Source organism: Notolepis coatsorum (assembly GCF_963971535.1).
Source record: "Notolepis coatsorum genome assembly, chromosome: 11".
NCBI classification, from domain to species: Eukaryota; Metazoa; Chordata; class Actinopteri; order Aulopiformes; family Paralepididae; genus Notolepis; species Notolepis coatsorum.
The window spans coordinates 22976337-22988836 of record NC_140175.1 but is presented as its reverse complement, the minus strand read 5'-3'; the positions used below and the strand labels follow the sequence as shown (position 1 = coordinate 22988836).

General features: G+C 47.0%; 1 protein-coding gene across 1 annotated transcript in view; it reads right to left on the bottom strand.

The window, feature by feature from the left end:
- The window catches only part of glis3 (GLIS family zinc finger 3), a gene marked incomplete at both ends in the record, with an annotated part of 40798 nt that overhangs the window by 28157 nt on the left and 141 nt on the right, over positions 1 to 12500 (bottom strand). The window contains 3 exon segments of the mRNA XM_084324819.1: positions 1122 to 2190; positions 3393 to 3576; positions 12251 to 12500. The exon segment at positions 12251 to 12500 is cut by the window's right edge and continues 141 nt beyond it. Coding sequence (XP_084180945.1) covers positions 1122 to 2190; positions 3393 to 3576; positions 12251 to 12500 — 1503 coding nt within the window.

The following is a 12500-nucleotide window of genomic DNA, read 5'->3' as shown; positions in this document are numbered from 1 at the left end:
CCCGAAGGCTAACCGGTCATGTCCGCTTCCATTCATTGTACTAAGCTAGGCTAACCTGCAGCCAGATAGCTTTCTACTGAACAGAGAGGAAACTGGTATCTATCTTCTTGTCTCTCTCTGGAGAAGACGGTAAGCTAATTTCCCCAAATGTTGAAGTGTTCTTTTAAGACCCCCGGTTTGAGGAGTCGTCCCTATTTTCTCTATAATTTCTCAGCGACCGATCAACTGATTGAACAAATTTCACAGTTGAAATCAGTGTTAATTGTACGTGACAGCCAGCTAGTGTTTCAGTCACTCAGTGGCATTTTGAGGAAACACGATGTGCAGACTCTTGGTTTGGACAGACAGTGGTAAACATAACATTTATTTTGGATGCAACAGAATTTTCTTCATATTATATATTTTTTGGAGTGAAAGCAACACTTTTAGTCCACACCTTTCTAGAAGCTCTGTGGATGTATTTTTTTATATTCGTCTACTCTACATGAAGACACAGCACCACCTTGAAGAGAGTCTTTTCTTCTGTGTCTATAACCCTGAAAGCCCAAGATCTGCTGTGAGCTGCACTCTGACACCCATAATAATGGCTGTGCTTTAAAGGCACTTTCTCAGCCTTTTCACTCACACGGGGAAAAAGAACCTCCATCTCCTTGAAAGGGAGCCCTGCTGAACGCCTCTGAACACAACACGCAAGACAAAAACATTCCCAAAGAAAGGCCCTTTCTGTTCTACAAAGTAAACCTGAGGTAAAGTACAGGGTATAGTAGGCACTATTGAGAAGCTATTGGGACCATATTCACACGGTGGCCATTTTGCTCTTATGGAATGATCAGGTTGGGATTCCTTTCCACCCTGTTACACACACTGGACTCAAACTTGGGACTCCCACATGGGATGCAAAATATCAACTGGTTAGCCAAAGGACAAGCTTCCCAGCCAGGGGAGATATTGGGCATACTGGGCTTCAGGCTGCGTCACTCTACTACTATTATTCACATTAATGCAACTATGCTCTGTGTATGTGTATGTGTGTGTGTGTGTGCGTGCGTGCGTGCGTGCGTGCGTGCGTGCGTGTGTGTGCGTGCGTGCGTGTGTGTGTGCGTGCGTGCGTGTGTGTGTACCATGCATTTGTTGGGTTTCTCTCCTGAATGGACCCTCATGTGGATGAGAAGCTTGTACCGGGCGTTGAAGGGCTTGAACCTGCGCGGGCACTGCGCCCAGTAGCACGTGAAGTCCTCGCCTTTGCGCTGGTCCACGTGTAGCTTCTCGATGTGCCTCACCAGCTCCTCCTTGTGACCGTAGACGCCGCTGCAGTCCGACCACCTGCAGCAGTGGGCCCCCCCGCCGCAGTCCTCCACCTCTCCTTCCTCTTCCTCCAGCATAGGCACCAGGGGCAGGAAGCTGCTAACGCCGTGCCCGGGAGGGATCCCCGCGGCGGCATGCGGGAGGGATCCCCGGGGCTGGGCCTGCGCGTGTCTGTGGGGTCTGTGGAGGTGGAGGTGTTGATGGGAGTAGTAGGGCGGCGGGGGTCCCAGAGGAGGGCCGGCCGGCGTCCCCACTTCCGCTCTCGCCGGAGTCCCCACTTCCTCTGGGAGACACTGCTGCTCCACCACCATGTTGGCCATCTGGCTCTCCAGGGCTCCTCCGCCCTCCTCCAGCCTCTGCATGCGGCCGCGCTCCGTCCCGGGCCGGGACTCCGACTGCGGGGCCAGGGCCAGGCTGAGGTGGTTGGCTTGGGGGATGCAGCGGCCTCTCACGCCCAGGAAGTGACCGTAGACCTCGGGCTGCACGGGCGAGTGGGTGGAGTGGCAGGCCGGAGAGCTGCGGGAGCTGTTGATGTAAGCCACCAGCGAGGTGGGCGAGGTGCGTATGATGGAGTTGAAGTCGATGCCCATGGCGTCCGACAAAGGGGACAGAGACAGAGCTCGTTTCTTGGAGCGGGCCGACTGCCTGCAGGGGCTGCCGGCGTCGCCCCCGAAGAGGTAGGAGGGCAGGGATGCGGAGTTGCTGGTGCCACCTGACACGGTCGTACCGGACATGGCTGTGCCCGGGGACGGGACGAGCTGCTCGCCCCCCAGCGGAGGAAGGAGGCGGTAGCCATGCTGCCACTCCTGCCTGCAACTCAACACTGACTGGCTCTCGGCCAGACTGAGGGTAGTAGATGCCAGCGACTCTCTGGAAAGCAAAGATCTGAAACACACAACAGCGAGGTTGCAGTGTTTAGTGGCACTGTATGCATTTAACGGGTAGATTTTCAGAGGAATGCAAGTGAGCGCCCTATCTGCCTAATGCATTTTATGAATCTTTGAAAGGGGAACCAATTTATCGGTCGAACCCTTGCACAGAGGTGTGCCAAGTAGTGATGGGAATTACAGCTTGTTGAAGGGAGCTGGATCCTTTGGCTCCGTTCCTTTCCAAGAGCTGTTAAAAAATAACTCATCGTTCTTTTTTTTTTGAGGGTGCGGGGGTTACTTGGTTTATCTTTGGTTTATCTTTGGTTGATCCGCAGAATAATCACTAGAATAATGATAGGATAAGATTTGGATCAGATTCAAAGTTAGATACTATAACTAAAGCCCCTGGAAACAACGCCTCAACTCATTCAAATGTGTATATGATATCCAACGTGAGTGTGATTATTAACCCTTTCACTACCGCACTACCAAATCGTTAACCCTTTCACTGCCACAATACAGGAGGTTAACCCTTTCACTGCCACTCGACAAGTGGTTAACCGCCTGTAGTGTGATAGTAAGGGTTAACCTTCTGTAGTGTGGTAGTGAAAGGTAGTGAAAGCTTCCACCAAATTTTGAAAGAAGAAATGTGGCCTATTGAGGTGACAAGACATTTTGGGAAACAGTCAATTTTCTGAAATTTTCAATTTTAAAATGTTCAATTGTCTGTACTCGACCATAATCATGTCCTCGAAAACATCCCTGATTCAAACAGCTTATATCCTTATCGCGTTATAGAAGGCAGAAGGGGAAATGAGATTATAAACTAACAATTATTGTACTGGTGCCCAAAATCCATTCCCCTTTGAATTGGCTAGATTCATAAAAACTTTTGACATGAACAATAAAGTGCATGCAGTATTTAGATTCATAACGAACGTCACATCACTAGTGCCAAGTGCAGGACTCAAGGCACAACAGGGCAGACATTAATCAGTCCTTTTGAAAAATCTACCGGTATGTTTCAGCAAGCGCTTTGTCGTCACCTGGTGTCATAGCTATTAAGATAAGCTAAGGATGCGATATTCCTTTATTGATCCCCTTGGGGTAATTCAGGCATCATAGCAGCATGGGGGAGGGGGGAGGGGAGGTACTGTACAGGTAGTAAAAAGCAGTGTAAACAATATAACAAATCAATTATGCTTAAATATGACCCACCTTCCGTCAGTACAGGGAGCCAGCAGACCTGGTGGGTGCGTCAGGGGACCTGAGGTGTAAACCTGGCCCGTCGCTGGAGAGACCGGACCCAGGCTCTGGACAATCATGGGACTACTGGTCACCCTCAGGTTAGCACCGGCTGGCTGGCCAAACACCTGCATGGCAGGCCCCGATGCACAGCGACCTGCAGGACCCAAGGTTCAAACCATGAAGCTTCAATCAACTTTAAAGGAACACACCAAAATTTTTTTTTTGATCCACTTTTTCTCCCATTTTTCTATATTTTTCTCCCATCCCAATTTCGTATCATCCAATTCTACCCTCCCCTGTCACGGACGCTGTTTCTTGCCTCCCACAAGCCGGCTGCAATGTGGACTAAGTCATACATAGCACAAGTCCCCTCCGGTACTTGAGGTAACAGCAGTCGCATCTTTTCACCTGCGCAGCTCGATCTCTCAGTGGCGAGGAGTAACGCGTGGGAGGCTCACGCTGCCCCCGACACTTCCTGATTCTACTGCGCAGGCGCACCAACCGACCTGTAGGAGTCGCTGTCCACAGCGCCCGATCCCCACCCATCAGTTTCCCACCCCCTAATACGGCCAATGTGTATTAGTACGGACGACCAGCTAAACTGAAAGCAAATGTGGAGCGCTGGGCTCGAACTGACGAGCTCAGTGTCTCCAGCATTTCGTGGCGAGCGCCTTGCCCACTACGCCACGTAGCCGCCCTTGGAACACACCAACATTATGGGAAGTGCGCTTACCGTCTTCTCCAGACTCAGACAAGAAGATAGATACCAATGTCCTCTCTGTGCGCGTACATCTGTGTACATTTTCTACATATGTAGAACTTGGCGACATTGAAAGGTATTAGCAGCGTAATTGGTAGAGTGGAATGAAGTAGGCACTCATCCAATTAAGAAATAATTACATTATCAGGGAAATGACAATGTTTACATCTCATTGTAGCTGACTGTGCTGTAGTAATCAACAGGTTCAGATTAATGACAAATTTGCAATATAACAAATGATTTGATCCCCCCCGCCCCCCGCACACTCACACACACACACGCGCGCACACGCATGCACGCGCACGCACACACACACACACACACACACATGCACGCGCACGCACACTCACACACACACACACATGCACGCACACACGCACGCACGCACACACACACACACACACACACACACACACACACACACACACACACAGAGAGAGCATGGTTGCATTCATTAACGCAGTCTGAGAGAATATTTGTCGCACCCACTTTCTTAATTCTCATCATTATGGAATTCATCTCATTAAACCGATCTACAGGCTTCCACGCTCTTTCCATAGAAACCGACAGTTGGGAGACAAGCCATGAGCATGTAGTTCACCCACAGATCACATATTAAAACAGCACCCCACCCCCCTCCGCCACAAGCAAAGCAAATACAAATACAACACATTTCGCCTGGTTCAATAGAGGCTTATAAACAGTGGAATTCCCCTTACAGACTTCAGCAGCGCCACAGACCTTTTCTGCTCTGTTAATCACTAATGAGCTCTCACCCCCCCCCCCCCCCCCCGCCTTTCTCCTCTTTTCCCCTGTGGAAAATTAAGGGACAAACTTTATGCTTGGTTAATTATCAATAAATAAGAGGAACCAGGGGTCTAGGGAGGGGTGCGGCAGGGGTGGGGAGACCACATTGAGAGGAAGTGAAGTAAAAAGATACGCATGTAAATTGTAGTTCTAGTGAAGGGGAGACGTCTGTTTACAACATCGCTCTTGGCCGTCCACTCTGCCGGTCGTCTCAGGCGTGTGCACGCTGATCTCGTGATTAAAGGTGTTGTGAGTGATATTATTTTATTAAAATAAGTGTTATATAGCTCTGGATTCCAACAGCCATCAGAGTGTTTGGTCAGTATAACATGGGTCTCCCAGTCCCTCCTGCTCTGCAGTAAACACAAAATAAAATGTCTGGTATCCCGTTCACACTTTATCCAATCAAGAAATCGTGCCAAGATTATTTGACTTGTTTCAAGCACTTATTTGCATTTTTGTCAGACTATTTGTGCAGTGTGGAGTTCTCTCCTGATTGGATAAAGTGGGATACCAGAAAATACATTTTCTGTTTATTACAGAGTGGAGGGACTGGGAGACCCACATTACTGACCAAACACTCTATAGCAGTGATGGCTGTCGGAATGTAGACCACTTATTTTAACAAAGCAACAAAACACTTACAGCGCTTTTAAAATGTGGATAGATTTTGCCTAGTTCTGGAATGTACAGATTTAGTAATAAAGTAATTAAATACAGTTCGGAAGGGTACAGTTATACACTATAGTGACACACTATAGATTAAAGGGATAGTTCAAAATGTTTTGTTTACATTAACCCCTGTATCGGGCCGAGATTTATTTCACGTCATAAATAGATCAATACAGTCCGTATGAATTAATGTTGCGTTTTGCGTCAAATGTAGCCAAGAGTAAAGACCCTAACCCTATCAAAACAGCAGTCAAAGTAGCTCCGGGGTTGTCACCAGCTTGGCTGGCCGTCTGCACTAATACAATTGGCTGTATTAGAGGGTGGGAGAAGCTGGCGGGGTGGGTCCGGGTCGTTGTAAACAGCGACTCCTACAGTTCGGTCGGGGCGCCTGCTAAGCGCGGATAGGACTTGAGGGGGATAGTGTGGTCCTCCCACACGCTACGCCCTCTCGATGAGAATCCGCGCTGCCAGGTGAAAAGAAGCGGTGATTGGCTGGACGTGTGTCGGAGGAAGCACGTGGTAGCCTCCACTCTCCCAGATGATCTGACTGTGGGGGGTAAGTGCGCAGCGACCAGGAAGGGACTGGGAATTGGCATACGACTAACATTGGGATGGGAGAAAATCGGAGGAAAATGGAGGGGGAAAAAGATCAAAAAAAAAAAAAAAAAAAACAGCAGTCAAAGTGTATATTTTCAGCACTACGTTTGTTTACCAATTATTTTAAGTGCTATTAGCTAAATATGAGTTCATAAATATCTTGGCGCATCCCGGCGGAAACCAGATGAATTAGATGCGAGGAAATAACACGTCATGAAAGCGGTGCAGTCCTAAGACAGAAGAGACCCAGGGCTTTCAGTGGACATCGAAATTTCATAAAACTACACTACCCAGCTCACACCTGCCTCTGTGAAAGCTTCTGAAAATATTCTTTGCGAAAGATTCTGACCTTATTTTTGTGATTATATCTCACGGGTCAAACAACCCTGAACGTTATTGCCATAAAATAGAACGTAGTTTGTTTCTTTACCTTTCTGTGAACCTCTAGAAAAAGAACGTGTCTCAATCTGATGAAAAATGGCGAAGCAATTTACATTATAAAACAGTAACTGTACTTACAGTAGATTTCATTCAAGGTCTTTTCTGCCCTGTTACGGGCGCCTGGTCGTACTAAATCTAGATTTAACTCTGACATTGGAAAGAGGAGATTTGGCCCGATCCATTGATGTATGACTTGGCCACAATGAATGAATGAATGAATGAAAACTTTTATTTAAAATGGACACCACAGCTACATTGGACCTGTCACAGTGGACAGACCAGATGTGTTGTTTTGCGTGTTTATAGCACAAGTGCTAGTTTTCAACACTAGTCCATTGAGGCTTTTCTAAAAGATAGAATAAAATTAACAGTATAATACAGAATTAAAATTACAAATCAGAACAAATAGTTACCAGAACAAAAGTCCATGATCAAAATAACAAAACCAGTCCGCGTCTACATATGTGAGCACTGTTGCTTTGATTTCAGCCATGCCTTGAGTCCTCTGCTGAAGACATTGGCATTGGACTCCAGTTTTAAGAGTTCCATAAATTTGCCCCGTTAACAGAGAAGGCAGACTGTCCAAACAAACTCTTACACATGGGAACAGTACAGTCACCATTATTGGAAGCTTGTGTGTTTGCTCTGCTAGAGCTCCTACGTCTAACCACCAGTCCAGAAAATAATGATGATACATGATTGTGCAAACATTTAAAAACAAGTCTAATATTACAGAAAATTACAACATTTTCAAACGTGAAAAGATTGTGCTTACTCAAAACTCAAAATGCAGTGATGCCATCGCATTGGTTTACGCCTTTACGGTCCATGATTTCTATAGCCTGTTTGTATATTATAGTTATGGGTTTTAGTATGGTTTGTGAGGTTTGTGACCATGATGTGATACAGTAAGACAAGTGGGAAAGAATCATAGCGTGCATATAAAGTTGAGCAGCTTTAGTTGACAGATCCCTTCTAATAAAACGAAAACAGTTTAAATTAGGCTTGACCTTCTTACATACATAATGTACCTGTTTATCAAATTTTAGGTTCTTGTCTAATATGATTCCGAGGTACTTGACCTCATTCACTTGTGTCTGTATCTACAAAAAAACCTGTAAATCATCTGCCATTTATTATAATTTTTTCACGTCTGGTCAATGTTAGCATGGTGTAGAAATATATATAATAATAATTGATATTCTCCTTTGGTTCATTACAATTTACTCAAGCATAGTAACAGACACAACATTTCTGACACTGGGAATACATTCCCTGAGGTCTATAGGTGTCCCTAGATACCAAGAACATGCAAATGGCCCTTGTAGAAGTGGAGCAATCTTCCATTTACTTGGGTATGTACTTTTAGGCAAGTTTTCGGAAAATATGGCTAGGGCTTAAGAGTTTAAGGGGTATGAAATACTCGCCAGAAGTGTAATCAGCGCATCACCATTATCTTACTTACAGAGACTCATGGTCGGAGTTAAGGCCAGGTTGCTAGTGAACCAGGACATTTCAGAGAGGCAGTAAACAGGGTCTAAAAACAAAAAGGGGGTGTCTGGGTAGTGTAGAGCAGTGGTTCTCAAACTTTTTACACCAAGTACCACCTGAGAACGTAGCTGGCTCTCCAAGTACCACCATATGACCGGCGTTAAAATACAGTCTATTCAGCTATGCGCAGTTCACGCAGGAGGCAAATGTATTCCTAATACCATTATTTATTGTTAACTTTTGTCAGACAGCCACAATGTACAAAGGGATAGCACTAGAACTAGCAAACGCTTCCACACAACTCATACAATGCAAGGGGCATTGAGAACATAATAACTAACATTCTCACATAGCAAGTGAGAAAATTAAGAACTGTATTTCAGCAAATGTACTTGTCTGTCTCTGTCTCTGTCTCTGTCTCTGTCTCTCTCTCTCTCTCTCTCTCTCTCTCTCTCTCTCTCTCACACAGCAAGCGATTGTCCATCATTCTCTCTCTCTCTCTCTCTCTCACACACACACACACACACACACACACACACACACACACACACACACACACACACACACACACACACACACACACACACACACACACACACACACAATTAGTTTGTGTGATGGCATCACAAATTATTGTTAAAAAAAACACACAAAAAGTTAAATATTTTCAATATATCAAATGCAAAGTACATTTTTCTGGGGGGTATTGTTACAGGCTAGGCATGTGTCAATGATTAGCAACAACACAGATTTTGATGGATTTTTTGTAATGTCAGATTTTTTATCTGACATTACAAAAAATCTAAAAATAAATGGTTATGATCAGGGCTGAAGTTGAATTAAAGATTTATGACTGTTTAGACTGCATTACTCTCTGTCACAGTGATCTCCTGGTTGTTCCCCACTTAGGTTATCTAACTATCACGCCACCGCAACCAGAAACACTGGCCTGGCCTGCTTCTAAGTTCAGTGGCCTGACTGCAAAAAAACTGGATGTTTACTGTTAATGGCTGTGTGTCTAATTTGATGTTATGTTTAAAAAATTATTAAAAAAAAAATAGTAAAAAAGAAAAAAGAAAAAGAAAAAAAATTAGCTTTTTTGTAAATGTTTTCAAGTACCACCAGCAGTACCACCAAGTACCACTAGTGGTACGCGTACCACAGTTTGAGAACCACTGGTGTAGAGGTCTAAGCACACACCTACCACCGCAGAGGTTCAATACCCGGCAGCGGTACCTCCGGCTTGGTCAGTCGTTCCTATGAACACAATTGGCAGTGTTCATGAGTGGGAAGCCAGTGGGTATGAGTCGTGGTCATTGCAATAGCGACTCCTACTGGTCAGTCGGGGCACCTGTTTAGCGGGGGGATCTGAGGAGAGATAGCGTGAACCTCTAGGCGCGTTACACTCTCCAGGTGAAACTCCTAGCTGTCAGGTGAAAAGAAGGGTCTGACAACTCCACGTGTATCGGAGGAGGCATGTGGTAGTCTACACCCTCCCCAGACTGACAGTAGGGCAGCATGTGGTAGTCTACACCCTCCCCAGACCGACAGTAGGGCAGCATGTGGTAGTCTACACCCTCCCCAGACCGACAGTAGGGCAGCATGTGGTAGTCTACACCCTCCCCAGACTGACAGTGGGGCAGCATGTGGTAGTCTACACCCTCCCCAGACTGACAGTAGGGCAACATGTGGTAGTCTACACCCTCCCCAGACCGACAGTAGGGCAGCATGTGGTAGTCTACACCCTCCCCAGACTGACAGTAGGGCAACATGTGGTAGTCTACACCCTCCCCAGACCGACAGTAGGGCAACATGTGGTAGTCTACACACTCCCCAGACCGACAGTAGGGCAGCATTGTGGTAGTCTACACTCTCCCTAGAACGACAGTAGGGCAGCATTGTGGTAGTCTACACTCTTCCTAGAACGACAGTAGGGCAGCATGTGGTAGTCTACACCCTCCCTAGATTGACAGTAGGGCAACATGTGGTAGTCTACACCCTCCCCAGACCGACAGTAGGGCAGCATGTGGTAGTCTACACCCTCCCCAGACCGACAGTAGGGCAGCATGTGGTAGTCTACACCCTCCCCAGACCGACAGTAGGGCAGCATGTGGTAGTCTACACCCTCCCCAGACTGACAGTGGGGCAGCATGTGGTAGTCTACACCCTCCCCAGACCGACAGTAGGGCAGCATGTGGTAGTCTACACCCTCCCCAGACTGACAGTAGGGCAACATGTGGTAGTCTACACCCTCCCCAGACCGACAGTAGGGCAACATGTGGTAGTCTACACCCTCCCCAGACCGACAGTAGGGCAGCATTGTGGTAGTCTACACTCTCCCTAGAACGACAGTAGGGCAGCATGTGGTAGTCTACACCCTCCCTAGATTGACAGTAGGGCAACATGTGGTAGTCTACACCCTCCCCAGACCGACAGTAGGGCAGCATTGTGGTAGTCTACACTCTCCCTAGAACGACAGTAGGGCAGCATGTGGTAGTCTACATCCTCCCTAGATCGACAGTAGGGCAACATGTGGTAGTCTACACCCTCCCCAGACCGACAGTAGGGCAGCATGTGGTAGTCTACACTCTCCATAGACCGACAGTAGGGCAGCATGTGGTAGTCTACACCCTCCCTAGACCGACAGTAGGGCAACATTGTGGTAGTCTACACTCTCCCTAGAACGACAGTAGGGCAGCATGTGGTAGTCTACACCCTCCCTAGATCGACAGTAGGGCAACATGTGGTAGTCTACACCCTCCCCAGACCAACAGTAGGGCAGCATGTGGTAGTCTACACCCTCCCCAGACTGACAGTAGGGCAACATGTGGTAGTCTACACCCTCCCCAGACCGACAGTAGGGCAGCATGTGGTGGTCTACACCCTCCCCAGACCGATAGTAGGGCAGCACAATGACCAGAAAGGGAATTGACATAAATTGGGGATGGGAGAAAAAACAAAAAGACAAAAAAAAAGTTTTCATCCACACTACAACATGCCGACAAAAGTTTCAACTATTCAAAACAGCAGTCCTCATGCATTTCCTTTGCTTCAGATCAACATGATGTCTTGGAACTAGCCCCAGTGCCAAGTAACTACGCAACTAGTAAGACCTTTGTGTGGACTAAAACGTTTTGGTTTCAAGACCTTGTTTGCTGCCTGTCTGAAGCTTCCCAGTTTGCGGCCAGAACTCCCAACCATGGGACTCTGTAATAAGTAAGCTTGCTAATGGTTCTACATCGATTACATTTACATTTAGTCATTTATAGCTGACGCTTTTATCCAAAGCGACTTACAAGTTTTGTACAACAAGTCATCAGGAAGGGCACAACTCTATCAGCTGAGTAACAATGTTCATCAAAGTGTTGAGTGCTAGAGTGTAGGTTAGTATATTAGGTCAATATTAAGTAAGGTTAGTTAGGGTTAGAATTTTTTTAATTTTTTCCATTTCAGATAATGGTTGAAGAAGTGCGTCTTTAGTCGACGGCAAGTATATCATACCACTTAATGTTAAAAATAAATCTGAACTGGGCGGCTAAGTGGCACAGTGGGCAAGGCGCTCACCACTAACGCAGGAGATACTGGGTTTGAGCCCAGCTCTCGGCGTTGCTTCCGGCTTGGCTGGTCGTTCATACTAATACAATTGGCAGTATTAGGGGGTGGGAAAGCCGGTGGGTGGGGATCGGACGTTGTGGACAGCGACTCATACAGGTCGGTTAGTGCGCCTATACAGCAGAATCAGGAAGCAACGGGGGCAGCGTGAGCCTCCCACGCGTTACTCCTCGCCGCTGAGAGATCGCGCTGTACAGGTGAAAAGATGCGACAGCTGCCTCCTCGTGTACCGGAGGGCACACTTGATGCAAGGCTTGGTCCACATTGCAGCCGACCAGTGGGAGGCATGGTCTAACAACGTTCGAGACAGGGGAGGGTAGAATTGGACAATACGAAATTGGGATGGGAGAAAAATTGAAAATGGGGAGAAAAAGTAAATTAAAAAATAAATTAAAAAATCTGAACTATCCCTTTAAATCTACCTTCTTGACATTGATTGATGGTTTACCTTTGAAGCTACTATCCGAGGAGCCCAGTCCCATCTGACTGACTGCCACTGTGGCGGGGGGGAGGTGAAGACCAGGCACTTGGTGGCGTGCAGGCGCAGATGTCTGCGAGGCACTTGACATGTCCGGCTGTTTCCCATTGGTCAACACCTGCCTGCGGAGACTGAGGGTAGGGAAGACAACAGGGTTCCCAATCTGTTTCCCAGCAGTGAGGGAACGGAAGGCCGCTCCTCTGCCTTTGTCCATATTACC